This window comes from Alligator mississippiensis, chromosome 6, assembly GCF_030867095.1.
Source record: "Alligator mississippiensis isolate rAllMis1 chromosome 6, rAllMis1, whole genome shotgun sequence".
In the NCBI taxonomy this organism is placed as follows: Eukaryota; Metazoa; Chordata; order Crocodylia; family Alligatoridae; genus Alligator; species Alligator mississippiensis.
In genome coordinates this window covers 18,497,751-18,520,448 of record NC_081829.1, presented here as the reverse complement: position 1 = coordinate 18,520,448, position 22,698 = coordinate 18,497,751, and the positions used below count along the sequence as shown (strand labels likewise).

The following is a 22,698-nucleotide window of genomic DNA, read 5'->3' as shown; positions in this document are numbered from 1 at the left end:
GCAGCTACATCCCTGCCTTGCTGGTCCTCAAAACTTTCCCTCATGTGATTCTGGGTGGTATCTCCTGTTGCCTGTGGGTGTCCTTTGGAAACAGGAAGGAAGGAGCCTGGAATAGAAAAAGGAGAAGGTCTCCACTTGGGAAAAGTCACAGCCCCATTAAATTTCAGATTCAATTCCTGGGTGATTTCCATAGCAATAAGACATCAACAAATACTTCAGGGTTTCTCTAAAACAAGCTTTCCAAGAGACGTCGTTTCAATGAGAACGAGACAAGCCAGAGCGTCACAGCTCCACAGCAGTTTGGACTGATACCTCTGTTACGACAGGGTTTGGGGGGCCAGTAGAGAGGGGCCTGCCCTCCTTAGATAATGTGCTGACCTCAACGTATAAGGATGCTGGAGGAGGGAGACAGATAGATTTATATCTTGTCTGAACTGAGAATCCACTACTTGGGCAGCTTCACAGGTGGTAGTAATGGTGTGATGTACTCAGAATTCAGGGGCCTCTACTCAGAGCAGTCAGACACCACGTTCCTGATGAATATTTTTAAGTGCTATTCTCAAGTGGAGCTGTGCTGGAGCTGAATTTTGTCTGTGCAGTTTCTTGGTATAGACACAGCAATAGAGAGAAAGATACAGAGGAGAAAGAACGTGATAGAGATGCACACAAACCCATCCACTGACTAAGAGGTGCTGCCTCCGGAAGGTGTGAAGAATTTTTCTTTATAAGCCCTGATGTGTTCAAGAGTGGGCTAGGCTCATCTCCACTGCGAGTCTGACAGGGGCTTTAACAGCCTCAAAACACTGGGACAAATAGATTCTGGTCCCTTAACCCTTCTCAGCTTTGCAAGGCAAGGCCTGGCACTGTTGTTCCCGTAGCAAGGGCTTTAGTCAGTCTTTCAGGCTGAAATCCTCTCTGTGGTGGCTGGGCAGAGAGGAAATCCAGGGGCTGGATCAGATTGGCCTAATACTAGAGCAGCTTAAGCAGTCTGTTTTACCAGAGATTATGGTTTCACTTACACAGAGCGCCTGAAAAATGCTGTGGTTTAAGAAGGGATTAGAGCTGAAAATTCAATGCTTTAAAAGAGAAATAAAGCAGGGGAGGGACTGGGAAACCCAGTGTGCCCGAGGGCTGTGCAAACAGGATTAACCTCTGCCCACGCCACCCCTCACTCCTGCCCACCCACGTTTCCCTCTGTCCATGCTCCTCTCTGCCCCCGCTTCCTGTGTGCCCCCAGGCGCCCCCCCACCCCGGTAACTACCCTGTGGTGCATTAGGCAGGTAGAATATGGAAACCTGAATATGAGACAAGCCTGTCCCATAGTAGTGAAAGTACCCTGGCTTGGAAATGCAGCTTCTGCCCAGTTATGTGCGATCCCACTAAGGTGAGGAGCACTGCCCCACCTCAATACCACAGAAATTCAGGACAGCGTGTAGTCTATGAAATGCAGACAGCTCTGTAATGCTGCACATGCTGTTTCTGTGGTATTGGCAGTCAGGAGGGTGGAGGACTCCAGGACTCTCATGCAGGTCTGTGCACCTTCCCATCTGGCCAACAGCAAGGTGGCAGTGTATTCTTCTAATGTGATGGCAGCAGAGCCAGGAGAAAAGTATTTTGGCTGCATCACTGAGTCCTTGGGGATTCTCTCCTGCACAGAACCAATAAAGCTGACCATCCCACCCAGGGACTGGGACCAGCCTACGGCATCTCACTGCAGTATACTGCAGAAATGGGGTCATGGGATAAAGATTACACTGGTGATTCAAAGTGACTGTACACCTTCCCCTCTGTTCCTTTCTCTCCAGAGTAATTCCTTTACCAAGCAGAGCCATCAAGCTCACCAAAGACATAATCAGAGACTCAGCTGTGGTGGTGTTGGGTGGCAGAAGGGTAGACAACTACCAGGTTATATGCAGGGCATGATGTGACACAAGTACCAACTGGCCACATTTGACATTTTGCAGTTGAAAATGCTATTAGTGCAGGTCCTTGGCACAGGAATCTTTGGTGGTCATCAAGGTCCTAGATCCTTCTTAGGAGAGCATAGACAACCAAGGCAGCAGCCATTAGGAAGCAAATGTATGAGTGGCAGACGTGCTCTGTAAGATGTCCTTATGGAGCGCTCACAGTAAGCAGACCTCAAGGATAGAAACCCTCCGTTACTCCACCACACAGGCAGACATTATCATCATCTAGCCTCAGTGGAAGCACTTGTAAATGATGAGGCCAGTCCTAAAAGACCTTCTTGTATATCACAGTCCTCTCTCATACAAACCAGGGTTGCCCAAGCTGACCCATCTTGTCAACACTGGCCACCCTGCTCCTAAGTTATACAAGCGTAGATGGTTTGCCATGCTGGATCTGAACTGGGTCTGATCACATCATCCAGCCTCCAATATTGCCAGCACAGACAACTGTGGGTGTATCATTATGCTCATATTTTAGGTCACTGAACTATGTGTGTCCTTGATGTAGACACCTCAGCAGTGGACCCAGAAAACTACAGCCTTGAAGCCTCATCTACAGCTCTTGGGCATGTACGGTTGGAAAAAACAGAGGCTAAGATAGTGAAAATGAAGCCTTCTGGGTTCATAGGTTTTTGCCACTTTCTCTTCTCCCCAAGCCAAGCTCCTTGGGAACTTGGTGCTGCCTGGGTATTCTCTGAGAGCTCTGATGGGCAGTGTGGCCTGGCTCTCTTGGGCTGTGCACTGAGACATTCTGTTCAGATGCTGCTTTATAGATGTGACCCATATTGCTCTCCCAGAAGCTCTAGCTCATGTGTGAAATGACCAGAGTGGTGATTCCTCCAGGGGAAATGAGTTCACTACCACAGTCCCATGCATCCAACTGAGTGAGATGATGAAGGAGCAGGAAGAAGAGCACAACAGCTGCAGAGCAACCTTCTTCCACCCTGCCCACTGCGCTGCTTCCTGCCAGGCACCTGCCTCTCCTGCATGCCTCCTTTCTCAGCCCTCTCCCTCCTCCTCCCTTTTCCTCTCACACTTGCTGTGCTGCTCCCTCACCCCAGCAGAGGCATCACTACAATCAGTGGCTGGCCCATAGTATGTTTGCTGCTGCTGTCTTGGCCACAGCTCCTTTTACCTGCTCCGGACTTTTTTATTTTTTTTCATTTTTAAATTAATTTCCCTGTAGATTTTAACCACTCCATTTTCATTCATCCATTTTGTTCTCCCCCTCCCCCCACCCTCCTCTTTTCTCCCCCTGTTCCCTTTGTCTGTCTGTGTCCGCCCCTGACCCTACCACAGAAAACCTCTCCTCTCCCCTCAGTATAAAGCAAGAGCCTCATGGAGCCTCTCTCGCCCCTTTCACCCCCACCATGCTGGCTGGCCCGGGGCAGGCTGACCTTCAGCCCTTCCACATGACCCTTTCAGATGATGCATCCACGCCTTGCTACAGTGCCTTCCTTCATCATGGCTCCCCCTTTGGGCAGTCTACCACCCAACCTCTGATAGCAGGTAACCAGCTTTGCTCACAGGGGATTCTGCAGTTGAGGGGCTTGGTAATGTTTGACAGGACTGGAAGACTTGTAAACACTGCAGGCTCTTTACGTATGAGTCAGGGAAGTGAACTGGAGCTCAAAGAGCAAGTCCAAAAGCCAGTGCTGTTCTCAGAGCTCTGTATTGGACACAGTTTCAATCTGGGGCTGTCTACAGGTTTCAGGACTCCAAGCTATCTTTTTGTCTATAGTGATAAATCAGAAGAGGGGCCTCAACTACACGGGCGTGCCTAAGTTAATGCACATTAAGGCTGCATGTCTATACATGCATGCCCTTAATGTGCATTAAAAATGATGAATTTAGGCTATTCATGATGCAGGTATCAAATTTAGGTGCGAATAGTTAAAGCACATTAATGAATGTATAGACACGTTAAAAAACATTAACGCTATGTGTGCCAACTGACCTGGGGCTAACTTTAGTCCCAAGTCAGTCTACATACAGCATTAATGTGATTTAATGCCTGTAAGTGTAGACACCTGCCTAAACCTGCTTAATACGCATTAAACTAATGCACATTAAATTTAGGCATGCTTAAATGCACATGTAGGCATGCCCCATGGGACTAGGATCTTAGGGGTTGAAGAGTCCCAGTTAGAAGGGTATGGGTCTCAGTATGGAGCCACTGGTATAGTGGTATCCTGTGTTAAACATTAAAGGTGATAGGAACTATAGCTACACTACCATATTGGTATATGAACTGTGGTAGATTAGGATTTATTGGGGCCCTGGGCAAAGAAAATTGGAGACCCCTACCAGGGAAGGGAAGGTTCCCTCTGTGCCCACCAGGGGCTGCAGCTGGGCCTACCCAGCCTCCTCGGCTTGTCCAGGATGGGCCAGGGGGAGAGGGGGCAGGAAGCACTGAGGAGTTAAAGGCAGCCCCAGCCCCTCCACCCAGCAGGTGTCCTGCAGCCAGAGCTGTGGTCCCCCAGCACCATGGCACAGGCTGGGCCAAGGCCAGCTTGGGGGAGCACAAGCTCAGCCCTTGGTGATCAGCCCACCCTTCTGCCGACCCAGGTGGTGCACAGCTGTCCTGTCCTGTCCCAGAGGCACTGGTACTGGTGGCTGCCCACAGCAGATGGCCTTGGGAAGCTGCCACCACGTGCACGGAGCCCCATGAACATCCCTAGCCCCTGGCCCCGGCCCAGCTGGAGGGTTGAAGGTGTGCACTGCCCACCCCAGATGCCCACAGCCAGGGTGCCTGCCAGGGCTGTGCTGCCCCTGGCACTGCAGGGGGCCCCTGGGCCTATGCGTTAATCTGCTCCTGTATGTGAACTACCTAGGTTACGTCTAGCTCGGATACAACTACATGAGGTGCTATTACAGTAGTGACTGCAGTGCAAAGCTGCCCATGGAAAGGCTGGAGTTAATATGAAGAAGGGCATTGGGAGACCTGAATGGGAAGACATATAGATGGACTGGAGGAAATAAAATTCTGCAGTTCAGAGAAGAGAAGCCTGAGGGAGACAGAAAAATATAAATGAAGAAAGAATGCTATTCCCAGTCTCAGAAGGTAGTAGGACAAGGAGCAGAACCCTGAGGCAAACAAAGGAAAAGTCTGTGAGACACAGAGAAATTCCCACATGCAGAGTAATTGAGGTACCAGTTCTGGATAGGTTCAAGGGTAGGTGAGATGAAACAGTAGTAGTTACACCCTGCACAGAAAGAGCAAGTCAGGCTGGATGATCAATAAGGATGTTGTGGCCCTGCCAATCAGCAATGTTTTTGATGTCCTTTTCAGAGCAGGGAAAAGCTCCATGTTTGGCAGGTGCCAAGTACATGCAAATTAATAATACCTCTACTTGTGCCTATATTATTATTATTGTTTCCCCTCACACAAACTTCTCCGTTTTCACTTGGCCATTAGCTGGGTTTGCATTGTTAAGATATCCATTGGATTCTCTGAAGATCTCCCTGTAAGATAGCAGAGAACAAAACAGCACTGAGAGCTCTTTTGCTTATTCAGTCCTCTTAGACCAAGCTTTAGTATGTCCTCTTGGTGCCCCTGAACTCCATGCATTTCCCAGCCCAAGAAGGATCCTGCTGGAGTCTTTGCAGCAGTGCCGTTCTATAGGGCAGGCAGATGCACATCTGAGAAACAACCCATTGTCAACTCAGTGCCACAGTTCTGAGGTGCCTACTGCCTTCAGGTCACAGAATCATTTATGAGAGAAGCTGCTGGTATCCTGCTTCCCATCTTACAGAACTTCAGTCAAGACAGTGATTGTATTTATCACTCAAGAAGCTCCTAGGATAGGGAGCCTGGCCTGGGAATGGAGGATTGCTAGAGTGCTAGTTTTGCCTTACCCCATGAACTCAGGCAGGTGATAAGCCTTTCGCCTCACCAGCATTGTATGTCTAGTGGCATTTTCATTGAAGCACTGCAAAACCCTGGCTTTGGGTGCTCGCCTCTTGCTCATTTGAGTCATACCTTTGATGTCAGTAAGTTCTTACCACCAAACCAGCAGGGCCACTGAATTTCTGAAAGGCTACCAGCACCCCATCTAAAGACGGGGGTAATTGAAGCCTTTGTGATCTCAGAATGTCACAGGTTCCACCAACCTATAACTGCAAGAAACATTGGCAATTGCATGACAGGACTGACCTGCACAAAGGAGACTTGTCACCTCCTTTTTCAAGGTTGGGGTTTTCAGCAGGGGCTTCAGGAATGAAGTGCCTATCTCCTCCTGGATCCCCTATATCTGAGCATGGGTGTGCTCACCTGGGAAAATGTGAGAAGGGCACGTGCTTATGAAACTGGATTTGAGTGTGCATGTGCACATGGCCAAGCAGGAACATGGATGTGTATTCTGTGTAATTCTTCACACAGAATTTCAGTACAGGCATGTCAAGCCTGTGCTCTCTTTCCATGTTTCAGTGACATTTGCATCCATTTGCCATCTGCCATAATGTCTTAGACTGCTCAGTCTGGGAAAGCCCAGTGAGTGCAAAGTCTGAGTGCTCCCTTGTGCACACTGTTCTCTCCATAAGGAAAGGTTGTGAGAAGGTAAAAATGATGTGACAGTAGTTAGTCCCAGTGCTTAATGCATGACTAGAAAACACTTATATATTATGTGATGTGGGGGAGGCTAAGGAACTGAATAGAGCAGAATATAATAGAGAAGCCATCAATGCCTCCAAAGCTTCAATATTAGAAAATGGTCAGAGGGCAGTAGGACCAGCAGGCTAGTTCCTACCATCTAAGGTGAAGTGGAAGAGGAAGTTCAAGAATGGTTGGGGAATGTTCAAAGGGAGAGCTCAAGGACTTGCATTTCTTCTTATTTTAATCAAACCAGTCTACCAATCCTTAGTCAAAACCTAAAAGCAATGGCACTAGTTCAACTCTGTGAGGTTTCCTCAGCTGGGAATTCACATTCATTCCCCACATTGATTCAGTTCTTGCTCTGCTCAGTGAATGCCATTCATCTTTGGTGTCTATGCCAGGCTTATTTCAGGGCCCAGGTCACCAGTTTTACTACTGTCACAGTCGAGCTGAAACAATGGGTCTGATTCTCCTTCCATTTACATGCAGCAGTACAGTACACTGTTAGTTAAACTGGTGTTACAGTCCTGGCTTACCCAGCTGCAGATAAAGGAGAATGAGGACCCAGATCTCCAAACAGAATAGATTTAACAAAGCTACCACAAATGGCAAACTTAAGGGTGAGCTACTGCTCCCTTTGGCTGAAGGGCCCTGGCTGACTAGCACAGCCCGAGATCTCAGTAGACAGATTAGGAGGTTGAGCTGTAAATCTCTCAGCAGCTGTGGGGAAAAGATTATCTTAATTTATTTAGACTTTTTCTTTTTCTTTTTTTTCTGGTTTTGGCTTGAAACTCCCAGCAGCTTCAGAGATGATTTTAGTTCATTTAAATGCAATAAGCACTAACAGCAAAATGCCCTTGTGGCTGGCCCATTTTCAGGCTAACCAGTCCAAATGAGGAAATGCCTCTGGCATCAAGCAAGGCATTTACAGCTGCACTTCTGAAGAGGTAAAAAAATAAACCCCTGTCATGTTCTACCATTCCAGCTCACACACCGCCCTGTCCCATGCAGGGAGGAGTTACCCTGACTTTGGGACACGTAGAAAACAAACATTTGTGACAAAAAATAAAGAAGGGATCAAATTAAAATCTGAGCTTCTATTATTTTAAACATTAGAACAGTACTCAGTGTGATTCCAGCTGAGACTGGGGCCTCATTATGTATGCTAAGCACTATGCAGCTGTAGAAGAAGACCGTCCCTATTCCAAAAAGTTTACAACGTACACAAAGGCACAGGGAGGTGAAGTAACGTGCCCTCAGATGCCCTCGCAGGCCAGTGGCAGACCTGGGAAGAAAACCCTGGTCTCCTGAGTCCTGATCCAGTGCTAACAGACCCTGGACCATGTTTCTTTCTGAACAATCAGAATCCATCACACTTTTGAAACAGCCACCACATATAGGGACTCAACATTCCTTCTGATGAACGTGATATACTTTCCTATGCAATTAGATGCACTTTGAGTAGTTTAAAATAGATCCAGGCTTCCTAACTGGGCCCAGTCTACACAGTGAGAGAAAATGAATTCCTGTGAACATCATGGAGGCTTGCTTTTTACTCCTCATCCCTACAAAATTGAATCAAAAGTGTCTAGTGTCAAATACGTCATCAGCTGTACAAGACAAAGACACAGATTGCTTATGCAGCAGGTTCTTTCTTACATGATGTTGAAAAGGAAGCTGACAACAGCTCAGCACAGGAGTGTGGTTCAAATCCCCCTCCCCCACTTTATCTTCTGTCTCCTTGTCCTTCTCCTTCTAGGTCGTGATATGGCAAGTACCACCTTACCTGGTTACCCACCCCACGTTCCTCCCACTGGACAAGGCAGCTACCCAACCTCAACTCTCGCAGGAATGGTACCTGGTAAGTCAATGCTGAAACCATCTGCAGTTTTGCTTAGCCAGTGTCTAGGCTTTGATAACTCTGTTCAGGCTGTTGAATAGCTTATTTAATTTTGAAAAGCCTACATAGTGGCATCTCTGGCTCCGCTGCTGTTAAAGTCCTTTCTACCTGTAAAGAAAATGATGGCCTAGAATTCAGGATAACTCTCTATGCACAGCTCACAGCCTAATGTAATTCATTCCTCCAGTAACCAATTCACCACAGCTAAGAGCAACCAACTATCTATAATCTATGGTAATTAACTACCCTATGGTAATTGATTAATCTTAGTATTCATTAACTATGGTAATTAACTTCCAACAGCCCCCGTAAATTATTATCCACTCCTGGCTCAGGATAATTAACTACCCACTAGCTTAGGGTAACAAACTACCGTCTGTCCATAGCCCAGGACAACTACCAATGAGAAGCTGGTGATAATTCAATGTCTACAGCCTCTGGGTGACTACAATGCTACCTACTGCCAACAACCTAGACTAGATAAGATTCTACAAATAACTAACAGCTTGCTCAAGGAAGATTACTCACAGGAACCAACAGCTACCTACCTGCCTACCTAGAGTCCACTTGCCTCTACCCTATCACAAAGTCACTATCCACGGTTCAAGGATAACTACTTACCATATCCATGGGACAAGTGGTTCTCTGGCACCTATTCCCTATGAAGAATTACTTGCTGTCAGCAACCAGTTGACTGATACTACCTACTGCTCACTGAAAACCAAAAACCTACGACGTGTAGTCCTAGGGAATTTCACTTTCTAATCTGTGGATACATTGGTCGCATACCACAATCAGTTTTCAGATCTGGGAAGAATATTTGGACAGATGTTGGTCCCCATTACAGCCCCTTTTGCATCACCCCAGCTGCATAGAGGCCTATAAAACTGGCCATTTGTGTGTTGAAATCTCTAGATGATGGAACTCTGAGATTGGTCTCATTTGTAAAGAGGGCTGGCTCATCTTTCCACAGACTGCGGGATAAGGATAGCACACACAAGATGCAAATCAGTTAAAAAAGAAAAGTAATCCACATACAGATTGGTTACAATTCAAAGCTGATCTAAGCTTGAGAAGTGATTCCTCAGCACCTTAAACAATAGCTTTTTGGAAAAGCTAATTCTAAAGTACAGACGAGGAGAGGTCCTTCTTGACTTAATAATACACAGGGGTTAGTTTAAGAAATAACTGACTTGGAGTAACTCAGTATCAGTGACTATTATATAATGAAGTTCAATGTCCTCATGGGCAGGGATCATACCAATAACTCGCAGTAGGACAAGATGGTCACAAAGGTCCTTATTTCTAATGTTGGAGAATTCAGCTCCTCAGCATGGAAGCAGTTTACCCAAAGGAGAGGAACACACCCAAACAAAGAAATCATGTGGTAAGGAAAAAATCTGCACAGTAGAAGTACAAGGTGCAAGGTGCAAGAGATTATTCAAGCCCAATGAATATCCTTCCAAAACTGAAAATCCGTCCATATTAGGGCTTAAGCCAACCTCTGACTATGGGGGAAATTTCCTGTGAAGTCTACTGGGGCATTCTGTAGTGTTTCTTGCACCTTCTTATCAAACATTTGGTACTAGTAGCTTTCAGTTTTGGGATATGAGGACGACTGATTTACTGCAGTCTGGCAAGTCTTATGTTCTCACGTTCTAACTCAACTGGAGCCAACATTTTCTTTCCTTCCATTTTTCTAAGCAGGGACAGGGACATCCCCCCCACTGAGAATCCAGATGGACCCAGGGGAGGCGCAGCCAGGCCCAGGGTCAGTGAGGACCTAGTCAGGGAATTTCTGGAAAAACTAGATGTGTCTAGCAGGTCATGACGATCTCCACCCCAGAGTGCTGAGGGAACTGGCAGAGGTTATTGCGGGACCCCTGGCACAGCTTTACGAGCACGCATGGTGCTCTGGTGAGGTGCCAGAGGCCTGGAAAAGGGCCAATGTGGTCCCCATTTTCAAAAAAGGGAGGAAAGAGGACCCAGAAAACTACAGGCCCATTAGTTTTACCTCGGTCCTGGGGAAGGTTTTTGAGAAAATAGCCCAGGAGCACATCTGCAAGGGACCTGCAGGGGAGATCATGCTTAGGGGCAACCAACATGGGTTCATTAGAGGCAGGTCCTGTCATACCAACCTGATGGCCTTCTACGACCAGATCACAAAAGCCCTGGACGCATGTGTCGCAGTGGACGTAGTCTTTCTGGACTTTAAGAAGGCCTTCGACACTATCTCTCACCCCATCCTCATTAAAAAATTAGGTGACTGTGGTGTCGACGCCTACACAGTCAGATGGGTCGCCAATTGGCTGGAGGGCTGCACCCAGAGAGTGGTGGTAGACCGGACTTTTTTGACCTGGAGGGATGTGGGCAGTGGGGTTCCCCAGGGCTCAGGCCTCGGGGCTGCACTGTTCAACATCTTTATCCGCGACTTGGACGAGGGGGTGAAAAACACCGTGTTCAAGTTTGCAGATGACACAAAGACGTGGGGAGAAGTGAGCATACTAGAAGAGAGGGAAAGGCTACAACTAGATCTGGACAGGTTACAGAGGTGGGCAGATGAGAACAGGATGGGTTTCAATACAGACAAATGCAAGGTACTGCACCCAGGGAGGAAAAACCAGCAGCATACATACAGGCTGGGGAACTCCCTTCTCATCAGCACAGAGGCAGAAAAGGATCTTGGAGTCATTATTGATTCCAAGATGAACATGGGCCACCAATGTGGGGATGCAGTCAGGAAGGCTAACCGCGCCTCGTCATGCAGCCACAGATGCATCACAAGCAGGTCCAAGGAAGTGATCCTTCCCCTCTATGCGACACTGGTCAGGCCGCAGTTGAAGTACTGTGTCTAGTTCTGGGTGCCGCACTTCAGGAGGGATTTGGACAGCATAGAGAGGGTCCAGAGGAGGGCCACTCGCATGATCAGGGGGCAGCAAGGTAGGCCCTATGAGGAGAGACTACGGGACCTGAACCTGTTCAGCCTTAACAAAAGAAGGCTGAGGGGGGATCTGGCGGCCACCTACACACATGCCAAGGGGGACCAGCAGGCAATGGGAGAGTCCCTGTTCCCCCGAGCACTACTGGGAGTTACAAGGAATAACGGCCATAAACTGACTGAGAGTAGGTTCAGGCTAAACATCAGGAGGCAGTACTTCACAGTCAGGGCAGCTAGGAGCTGGAACCAACTTCCAAGGGAAGTGGTGCTTGCTCCTACCCTGGGGGTCTTCAAAAGGAGGCTTGATAATCACTTTGCCGGGGTTGTTTGAAACCCAGCAGTCTTTCCTGCCCATGGCAGGAGGTCGGACTTGATGATCTGCTCAGGTCCCTTCTGACCCTACCAACTATGAAACTATAGACCTTGACCCATGGAACATGAAATAGACATTAGGATGCCTAATGGAGAATTTGAAGAGTGACCATCCAGAGACTTAAGCACAGACAACATGAATTTATTTTAAGTATATCAGAAGCATATCAGAAGTATATCAGGAGTCTCCCTGCTGACCAGTCAAATACATCTTACTGGGATGTTGTCAAATGTTCTGACTTGCCAAAGAATAATATTATCCAGTTACCTTCCATGTATGCTCCAAAAGAACCCTGAGGCTGGGTCTTCACCACTAGGGTTCTGTTTAGAATGGTTCTGATTCCTGTGTTAAATTTCTGTTATGAGGATGCTAAAATGGAGATGTGAGACTGTGGGTAGATATGAGCAGGAGTGTGGCTCATCAGAGACAATAAGGAGCTCTCTAAAGAGAGATTTAGAGTGGTGGATGACAGTCTGAATAGAAAGGGCCACCTGCAGAGCTGGTCAAAAAACAGTATTTCCATCCTATGGGAAACTCAGTATCTTGCAACTTGTTTTCGCCTTATATCAGGATAGAGTCAAAATACATAATGGAACAAAATATTCTGAAATATTTCAATCAAAATAAAAATGTTTAAGAAAAATCAAAATGTAATGTATGTAAAATATATCAAACTAAGAGCTGATGCAAAATTAGATAAAATGAGAAAGTCAAAATGTAACACTGCATTTCTGTTTTGAATGATCTCAATTGGCTCCTGTTGAAAATTACATCAGACTTGACACATTTCCAGGAAATGTTTCAATTTTGGTGATATACCCTCTTCTAAAGAAAACTGTCTGACTAACTGTAGCTAAATGCTTTGCAGCTTATCAGAAAGATCCTACTGACATCAATGGGGTTGCACTCACGTGACTGAAAGGAGAGTCTGTCTCCCTTTGTAATGTGCACATGCAAAACAGGTGGCCATAGGTGCAGATATCTCTAAGGCTCATGCAAATGCTGCCATAAGACCTGTCCTTCACTTGCAATCACTTGTTGTCATATTTGCAGTTTACAATAACAGCTGCAACTTAGACTCGCAGGCTCTAAGGATGGATGGAAGCAACTAGGTCATGAATTTAATCCCCACCCACTCCCTGCAAGGGCAAGAGTTAGTCCCTCAAAGGAAGACTGGTCAGATATTAAAGTAATGCTACCTGAACCTGTACATGATCCAGGCTTGGGATGCTTGCTCAGTGACAGAATACCCTTCTCCCCACTCTTCCCCAGAGAAGCTGTTAGTACCACCTTCATGTCTGCTGGGGCTTTCTGCAAACCCCACTGGAAAGGTAGGCAATGTCTAAAAGGAGCCAGAGTTTATGCAAAGCAGCACAGAGCCTGCAGAGGGCTGGCGGTGGCAACGGTGGGGAGTCGTTAAACAGAATCCAATGCTGATGAGGAAATTACACTTGTTTCATTAGCGATCGGGAAAGGCGATAGCTCAGTTCCTCTTGGTCACAGTTGAGCTCAAAAGCTCATTATCCTGCTGCATGCACGCTTTCACTCCCCGTCAATAAACACCGTTTCCAGTGGCTGCCCTCCCTCCTCCCCAGCTCCCCATGGCTGGGGCTCTTTCTCCTCTACTTAACCTGTGGTTCAGGATCACTATAAGCAGTTTAGGGTGACAACACAGAAGAGAGAGAGAAGACTGGAAACATCAGAACTTTTCTCTGCCCTGAAGCAATCCAAAGAAATGAGCTTCACTTTATGAGGCAGCACAGGGCAGAAATACACATCAGGCTTGCTTCTTCCTTCTCTTTGGTCCAGTTTGATCCCTGGTGTAGTGTGAAGTGGTAACTCACCTCAATGCTGTTACATCAGGGCTCTGCTTGGCTTTCTGTATCTGCACTGACTCCTCTCTCCTTGCTTGTCATCCCAGCCTCTCTAGCAGGAATTTAGGGACACTTCTCCATCTGTTTGCCAGGGTTTTCAGTGCTGGGTGTTTCTGAATACACAAGCAATACAGGGATTACCTTTAAACAGCCAACATCTGCTAAGAGCTCCCAGTCAACAGACCTGTGATGCTGTCCTGATTACTCTAATATACATGGAGATAAGAACCACCATAGCTGGGGTGTCTTGGACACCATGAGGCCATGGTGATTCCTGACACATGCTGCCTTTTTGTGATGACTATATGCTTCTTAACTGCTTAAAAATGGATCAGATCCTCAAAAACCTTAAATCAGTATAGTTCCACTGAGTGTCATGGACTCTGTTTCCACTAGCAGAGAATTTGGCCTGTTGATTCTCATGTTCATGTGAATGAAGATGTACAGAGATTAGAGTGTAATGAACTGAAATCTCTTCAGTAATTATGTCACCAGTATTTAATGTATCTTGCATTACCTCCCTTAACCTCCTTGCTGTGGGTGTCTATTAGTAGACCTAGATTCTTTGTACATGTACTGTTTCTATAACCAGGAATCTGGTCCCAACAGAGAACAGACAGCAAGTCATTATCAAAATGTACATACCAGTAGCCATTGGTCACTTTAAGATTTTGTTCGCCTATTAGACATGTAAGTGGTCTTAGGAGCGTAACTGTGATTCTGTTGCTCCCTGTTCAAGTCCCTGAAAATCTATTAATGCATCAGTGGGAAGAGCCACCCGTTATGTTTTTCATAGACTCAAGGAAGGTGGATTAGAAACACACTTAGGCACCTAAGTTTACTTACATGCCTAATGGGTGAAATAGACTCTGTTCCTTTTTCAGTGTCATTGAGTACACATAGCCTTCCCAGTTGGCATTGAGCTTTCCCTGCTTGCATTAAAGGGAGGTTATTCTCAGACAAGAGACTTTTCAAAACTGGCATCTCCTTACTCAACAGATTAATGGGTTTTACAGCCAAAAGAAACTGTTATGATCACTTACCTATTTGGACCTCAGCATATGTCTTCCAGTTGTATCTTCTCAGTTACAAGACTGTACTCCCACTAGTCCCCACAGACCCAATACAGCTAAAAGAGACATGCCAGCTTCTCTTCTGTCTTACACCCCATAAACCAAAGATTTAAGGTGAAGCTGCAGATTTTGCATCCTGTTCCAGATTTCCAGGACACCACATAGTTCATAAGCATTTTGGTTTGGACCAACAATCTGATGAAGAAGAAGAGGCAGAGAGAACCTAGCTTACCTTTCAGATTCCAGGCAGCACAAGCCATGCTGGCAAATTAAAAAAATAATTTTTTACTTTTAATTTTGAGTGTGTTTTGTATGGAAGTTAGTGACAGAATAAAAATGAGGATCCCCTTGAGTCCCCTTCTGGCTACCTCCAGCCTACAGAGGGAGAAGGAAAGAAACGGTCATGACTCCTTAAGAATGAACTAAGACCAGTACAAGTTGCCACTGCCGTGTTGCCTGCTTTTGTGGTATTATGGTGAGTCTCACAGTATGTGGTGTTTCTCCTGATGCTCCTACCCGAAGAATTACAGAATTTCAGCTGCAATTAAAAAAAAATTGCTAGCAAGCTGCAGAAAAGCCAAAAAAATGTGTAAAATCTTAGAAACCAAAAGGCAAAGAAAAACAAAACGTGCTCTTGTGCTGGCTTAGGAGACCTGTCCCTCACATTGTATTTCATTCCCTGTTTTGTTCCTTCCAGGGAGCGAGTTCTCAGGGAACCCATACAGCCACCCTCAGTACACGACTTACAATGAGGCCTGGCGATTCAGCAACCCCGCATTACTAAGTGAGTACCTCTCCCCGCTGCCCACCCCAGCCTCGCGCTCCTTCTGTTTGTCTCTTATTTTTCTTTTCTTTGTTTGTATGTTTTCTGAAAGGGCCTTCAAGTATCAGGCCAGGTGAAAGGCTGGTCTTTTAGTGCCCATTCTGGCATCTAAAGACATATGTCAATGACTCTTCTTTTCTCCACCTGAGGGCTGCCCCCAAACTACTTTGGGTGGGGTTCAGAAATCCAGGTCAGGTTCTGCTTCTCCCATAGGCTACATTCCAGATTAGAAAACCAGTGCGTTACCTTTTTACATGGATTGCTCCACACGAGATCAGAAGTCTAGTTCAGGTTTTCCCCTTGTAACCAGCTTCACCCAGAGTCTATTCCAATGGGGTGCAGGAACACAGCAAACTTTCTGCACACTGGAGAAGAATCTATTCCCGATACGTGAGCAATCCACTTTGGCTGAGTCTGTGGGTGGCTGTTAGAGTCTTTCCAGTGAAGATGCAGCCACAGTGAACCTAATACGCACAGAAAAAGTACAATCAGTCAGAGGGGGAGAAAACAACCCATAAAACTCTTTCTTCTCATGCAGCATTTCTTTGCAAAAGATCAGGAGGAGATTTATTATATGTAAAATAAATCAGCTGTGATAATTAACTACATATTTACTGAGGTTTAACAACTGGGTAATAGATACACATTTTATTCCAGTGTTGTTAAACCTCAGTGAATGTGATCTTAATAATCAATCACTATTTAACTCACATCCAATAACTGGCCAGCAAGCTTTTGTTCCAAATGTGACCACAATCCCAAGCAATGAAACAACAGAGGCTTGTTTCATTCCTCCCCCAGCTGATGTTGGAAACAGCTCACAGCTCGGTGTCATATCCGCTCAGACAAGCCAAGTCCTAGATACCTGCTATATGGCTGCAGCTCAGGTAGGAGGTGCTTGTAGGGCAATGCTCACTCTTTACAGCCTCTTGATAGGTAGAGGCACAGGGAAGAAGGGATTTCCTGTCACCAGAGGGGTTGCAGAACCGTACAAGTGGCAAATATCTTTAGGGGAAATGTCATCCCAGGATGGGTTTGATGGTCTACCTGCCAGCAAATGAGAGTGAGATCTGAGCCCAAAGTTGTCTCCTTTGATTTCTTTTTCTTTTCTTTTCCTTTTTTACCCTTTTTCCTTTGTTTCTTTTCCTTTTTTATTTTATTTTGGTTTTTTTTGGTTTTGTTTTTTTTTTTTTTTACTGTTTGTCCTTTCAACCAGTCCATTCTTCTCCTGTGTTAACTTTCAGGTTCCCCTTATTATTATAGTGCCACATCCCGGGGCTCCGCACCTCCCACTGCTGCCGCTGCCTATGACCGCCACTAGTTACCATGGAAACCACATGAAACTGCAGGGCGACAGCTTAGGCCTCCATATTGTACCTGTCTGATCAACCTTCTCCATCCCTGGGAAGGGTGAAGAGAACTTCTCCGTTCCTCCCTACCTTCTGCACCCTCCCCTTTGCTGCAGAATGCGCCTTATCCAAGCGCTCACAACAACAGACTGAACAGTACGTGTCCCCTGCACTTCCCTGCGCTCCAACCCAACTGCTTTCATGGACAATGGGAAGGGCCTGTCCACAGCTCAGTGGCTGCTACAAGCCTTCAGACCACCTCAGCCATGCAAGGTCTGCCTGACTAAGGGGAATTCAAGCAATGCAGCCTGCAAGCTTTGCCTATAGGGGACCCCATTCTCCTAGGAGTGGAACAGGCAGGATGAGGCAGAGAAGAAGCCACCTGCAAAACACTGTTCCCAAAAGAAACTCTCTTCTCTGGTGGACACTTCAAAACTCTAAAAAAAAGGCCCTGTTGATGACAGCTCTGTTTTGGAAGACAGAGGGGATGTTTGGCTAGAGTGGAGAGGGCAGCACAAAGAGAGGTGACCTGTCTAACAATGAAGGAAAGGACCAAATGACTCCCTGCATCCCCCAAGGGTCTCTCTGTGTGCCTCATTCCCACTCTTCTCCTTCATGTCTTGGCTTCCCCCATGGTTCCATTTGAAAGCTGACTCTAGCGTGTTGTGACCTTGCAGGCCAGAGTTGGGTTGACATACACGCGCCTAAACACACACATAATTTCTGTGACACACAATCAGCTTGGCCAGGAGGATGAAGCAACATCAACAAACCAACCACCCAACTGATGAAATGAAGAAATATATAAATAGATATATAAATATAACTGTGTTTTTATGCTTTGTCATGAAGGTCTGTAAAAAGGAAAAAAAAAAACAAATCCCCAATTTTCTAAAAAAAAAACCCCCAACAAAAAAGCAAAATAAAAAGCCCCTACAAATATAAACCCCAGTCCCCCCACCTGAATGGCAGACAAGTTCCTCTGATGTTTGATGCTCCCCTTTCACTCTTGCGTTTCGTTTCCTTTCTGTTTTGCACTAGAATGTGATGGTGGTATGAAAGAGGATGGGATGCCAGCTCCACTCTCCATGGCCTCCTCTACTCCCTCACCCACAAATCGTTCTCTGGGGAACAGTGTGAACAATTCATATCTGGAAAAAAATTACTGAATCAGCCCATCAGCAGAAACCCCCAAACAAACATTCTCCAGGCCAGTATTCAGCAAACAGAAACCAAGTCCAGGCACTTGCTCTTACCATGCTTGTGGTGAAAAGGAAAGTGTTGGGTTTCATGCAAGCCCACTTGCTTTCCTGCCAGTGGAGATGGACAAATTCAGGACTGATTAGGATTGGTACTTGGTTCCTTAGCTTTTGGCTCTCATGCTTTCATATGTAATCGCTATACCCACTCCTAGTTCAGTTAGCCTGACATCCTGACACCCACTGTTCACATCCCCAGATCCTGATGCCCCTGACATCATTTAGCTGTGGCCTACACCCAGTACCTAAATCTCTGTAACCTAATCTCTACACTAGTTATCTGTAAACCTACACCTTACCAGCAACCCATATCCCATGCTCCCTCCCCCCTGCACCCTCAACCTATATTGCACACGCTAATATTTACCCCTTGATCCCTGAACACTCTCCTAAGGGTAGTCTTTTTAGTTCCCAAGTGACTGGCAAGCACTGCTCTGTGAAAGGCTCATTGCCAGTAGAAATGTTTATTGCTCCTTTATCGTCTGGAAACTCATATGCTCCTGTTCTTTGCACTGCTGCTTTCAAAAACTACACAAAGAAAAGCTGTAGACAACTACAGCCTGTCTCCCTGGCATCAAGTCTGCAAAAGTAGATCCTTATTGTTATTTTAGAAAGATTTTGAGTAAGACAAGGGGCTGCCGTTTATGAACAAAGGCAGGACTGAGAGGCAAACTACCGAGCAGGTAAAGATGAACCATGGAGCATCTAGGCAACCAGAGTTGTGTATAAAACCCCTGTTCTCAGCCTCTGTATGTGGTGTGGCTGTGGATGCAGCTTTCTGGCTGCAGGTTTAAGCTGTTTTTGTGAAAAATCCAGTCTCAGTAGAAGGATCCCATTTACCCAGCACTGCCTCAGAGTACAGCTGAATAGAAGAGCTCTGTGTGTTCTCAGGTAGAGTCACCTAAGATTGGTTTTCTTTACACAAGCGAGAAGGGCCTAAAGTTGTTCTTAGTCCCACCAGGATTATCTCTAGTAACTCCAGTCGAGTCACGGGAGTTACTCTCAGATGTACTAAGTCAATGGTGTCACTCCAGAGCTGTTATTCTGGATCCACTAAGGCTGATAGAGTTTATCCAGATCAAAGTCAGTGCCACTGGGACTAGAATTTGGTCCTTTGTCTCATTCTATCTTAAATGAAAAAGAAACACAGGTTGGTCATTGCTAGGACCCCCCTCCCCTCCTCCTCCCCATCCCTGCACCTTCATAAATTCTACACACATCCAGGGTACAGATGGACTCCAACTAGTATGTATCCAATACAGCTTCAGTTTTCCCTGCTCCAAGTCCAGCTGCACCCAGCACCTGGTCAAGGCCAGAAGCAACAAATCCCAAGCCTAATAACCAGAATACCCTGATGGGGCTAGAAAACAGGAGGCAGAGCCATCTCACACTGGGCAACTGGAAGCCCAGGAAGTCACCTCCAGAGAAGCTGGTCGCTGAGAAAGATCTGTTCAAATGACAGCCATTCACTAGCCTTGAGATAGAAGGGAGGGTAAGAAAGCAGGATTTGGTTGGTTCACTCACCAAAGCTGGCTTGATTCAAGCTGGCTTGATTCACTATTGGTGTATAACTCCACTTACATGGAGATTTCCACTGGGCACTAGTTTGGCCTGGCAAGCCTGTAAGATCTGCGAGATGTTTGATCAGGAAAGCAAGAGGAAAGTATAATTATGCAAAGGACCTGGCAGCTTTATCCTCTTCCACCACCTCTTCTGTAGAGCCCCATGCGAATGTACTGAATTACATTTGCCAAAGAGTTTCTTGTGTTGGTTGTTTTGATTTACAGTCGGTGGATGCATTGTAAAGCAGTATTATAGCTAAAGTCTAGTAGCTGACACGGGGATTTATGTGGTGATATTATGCAGAAGAAAACCATCAATATTCATATAGATTCCATTAGACTGGACTATGCAGGAAACGCAAAAATTCTACCAATTATTTAATATTATGTTATTTGCAAAAACAATTGCTGCTTTGTAGGAAGATAATGTGTGTAATGTGAAGGCAATTCCTCTTGTATATAAGTTCATCTCCATCTTCATCATGGTAGTTATTAAAACAGCCTCGTCTCATCCTGTAGATAAGGAACGCTCTGTCTGTACTGTGCAAGTCTCGTTGTGCTCACTGAAAACAAAACTATGTGTTCAATAAAGCACAGCACGAACCCAGAACCTGAGGGAACAGCCGAACCTTGGAAGGACTCCTTCCCTGAGAGCCTGACCGTTGGTTTATTTTAGGTGAATTTTTTTTTCATTTTTCTTAAAAAAATTTACCGGAAAAAACAAACAAAAAAAGTTTGGAAGGAAACAAATCACTATGCAAAATCTGCCGCTGCATTCCATGCCTCTCTCCTCCATGCTGCTTTCTCTTCTTTCCCTGCTCACCTTTATTTCTCTCTCCTCCTGTCCAGCTCTTCTCTTTCTCTCTTAACTTTTATGTCTCTCTCTTTTACTTCATTTCAAGCCATTTTGGAGAGGGAGGCAGTGTTTCCAATGGTCAGAGCAGGTGAATAGGAATTGGGACTCTTGAGTTCTCTTCTTGGCACTGGCAACATTCATCAAGTCACTTCACTGCCCTGTGCCTCTCAATCCCCCATCTGTAAAATGGGAATTTGTTCATCAGGGTGGTGTCAGGCTAAATTCATTAATTTTTGCCAAATGGTTTGAGTTCATTGGATAGAAGTCTCTATGGGTGTGTGAAAGAGTCTTTGCATTAAAGATAACAATTGTCACTGACTTCCCTCTCCTCGGCTGCTGTTTTTTCCTCCTTTGTAGGTTGTCCTCCATTTCTCTACTCATTCCCTTTTGCTCTCTTGTCCTTCCTGTCTTTTCCTCTCACCCCGTGCTCTGTCACTGCGTTTGCTTTCTCTTTTGCAAATGGATCAAGTAGAAAAAGTAGTACCACGGCCACATCTTTTTTCTTTTGGGGGAAAGACTCTCATGGACTCCTGCAAAACAATGTGTTTTGTTGGAAGGAACAGGGACTGCAGCATTCATAACTGGGAAGGACTGGAGGCATGTTCTCTGGAGCTCCTGACTCCTTTCATTTGCTGGCTTCTTCTTTGACCATCTGACAGGATGTCGGGGAATGGGGTGGAAGCGGAGGGTGAGGCAACTCCATTAAAGCAGATGCCTTTTGTGACCTGTAAATGTTTTGGGGTTTTTTTTAGTGGCAATGAGCCCTGGTGTGTTGAAACAGGGCCAAGTCTGCATGCTTTCCAAGCCATCAGTAGTGATGATTCAAATACAGAGCAAGGCTTCAGAACTATCACAACATGAATGTGAGGATATTAAACAAACAAAAAAAGACAAAAACCCTGCACCTATCTCTCCTCCTGAATCTTATTCAATATCTATTTTTTTCAAAGGAATTACTGAATTGTTGGGAAAAAAAACCTTTTTTTTGCCCTAAAGAAATGCACCCCTCCCCCCTCCCCGAGAAAGAAATGAGACCCAAACCCACCCACTTGGGACTTATCTGCTGCGGGTTTCTGTAGGACCCACACAAACTACTGCAATGTGTTCCTCACTTGGGTCCGGGAAAGTGGCAAAAATGGGAAAGGCAGGAAAAAGGGACCAAATAATAGTGACTCAAGGAGTGAAATTGTATTAAGCCACAAACAGAACTGGTGGTGGCCCCTGCCACAAGCTAGCCCCGAGGAAAGGGGCCGTCGCCAGGTGCAGGGTTGTACCTGTCCCAGGCTGCTGCAGCCGCTCTTGGCTTTTCCTCGTTGCTTCAATTCTGTTTGATTCTTTTTCTTTTTGTGCACATGAGAAATAAAAACAAATTTTTTTTGTATGTCACCTTGGTGGCTCCCGGCTTGTTTCTCTTTCCCTGCTCACTTGTTCGCTCACTCGCTGGCTCTCTCTCTCTCTCTCTCTCTCTCTCTCACACACACACACACATACACACGCACTTCTATGGATTCACCCTGAGGTCTCCAGGATGTCACACTCCTTGCACCTCACCCTTTGGGCACTATGTAAACAATAAACACTACCAATGCTAATAACCGTCATGCCGCTTGATGGAAGGTGCTGTACACCTACATGTAACACATTACAGCAGACTCCAGTCCTCCTGAGTCTCCACTCCCCAGCTTTCCATTCCTGTGTATTGCCAGCGGGATTCCCTGTTCTGCTTATCTCGCTCAATTGACTCCAAGTGATACATATATATTTGGTGTCCCTCTGCACGATAATCAGGATGCGACTGGGTTACGCTCCACATTATAACGGCCTGAGGACCTGGTTCCCCTCCACCCCACTCCAGCCTCCTTATAGTCTTAGTTGAGGGTTAGCATCGCTTTTTCATGGGGCCTCCAGGGAGGATTTTCATCTTCCTAACTTTGTCCAAATACTCAGCCAAAGTGCATGGATGGAGTGGCAGTTATTTGCACAGCCTCAAAAGAAGGGAAGATGAATGACAACTGCCAGGTGATATGCACTTGTACACACACGCGTACACACACACACACACGCACCCCCCCCCTTTCTGTGCTGTCCTAGCTTACAGCTGATTTATTTTCATAAGTGAAATCACTGAAG

At 46.0% G+C, this 22,698-nt stretch overlaps 1 protein-coding gene across 12 annotated transcripts in view; it reads left to right on the top strand.

The window, feature by feature from the left end:
• The window catches only part of PAX2 (paired box 2), a 115,108-nt gene extending 93,154 nt beyond the window's left edge, over positions 1–21,954 (top strand). For 4 of the 12 annotated variants that reach the window (XM_019499440.2, XM_019499437.2, XM_019499439.2 and 1 more), the window contains 4 exons: positions 3,267–3,476; positions 8,321–8,422; positions 15,417–15,503; positions 16,806–21,954. In XM_019499440.2, the coding sequence (XP_019354985.1) occupies positions 3,267–3,476; positions 8,321–8,422; positions 15,417–15,503; positions 16,806–16,927 (521 nt within the window). In that variant the 3' untranslated portion in view covers positions 16,928–21,954. Of the gene's footprint in view, positions 1–3,266; positions 3,477–8,320; positions 8,423–15,416; positions 15,504–16,786 lie in introns of all 12 variants that reach the window. The other 8 variants (XM_019499438.2, XM_019499446.2, XM_014605124.3 and 5 more) reach the window with 3 other exon arrangements.
• Positions 21,955–22,698: the final 744 nt, after the last annotated feature.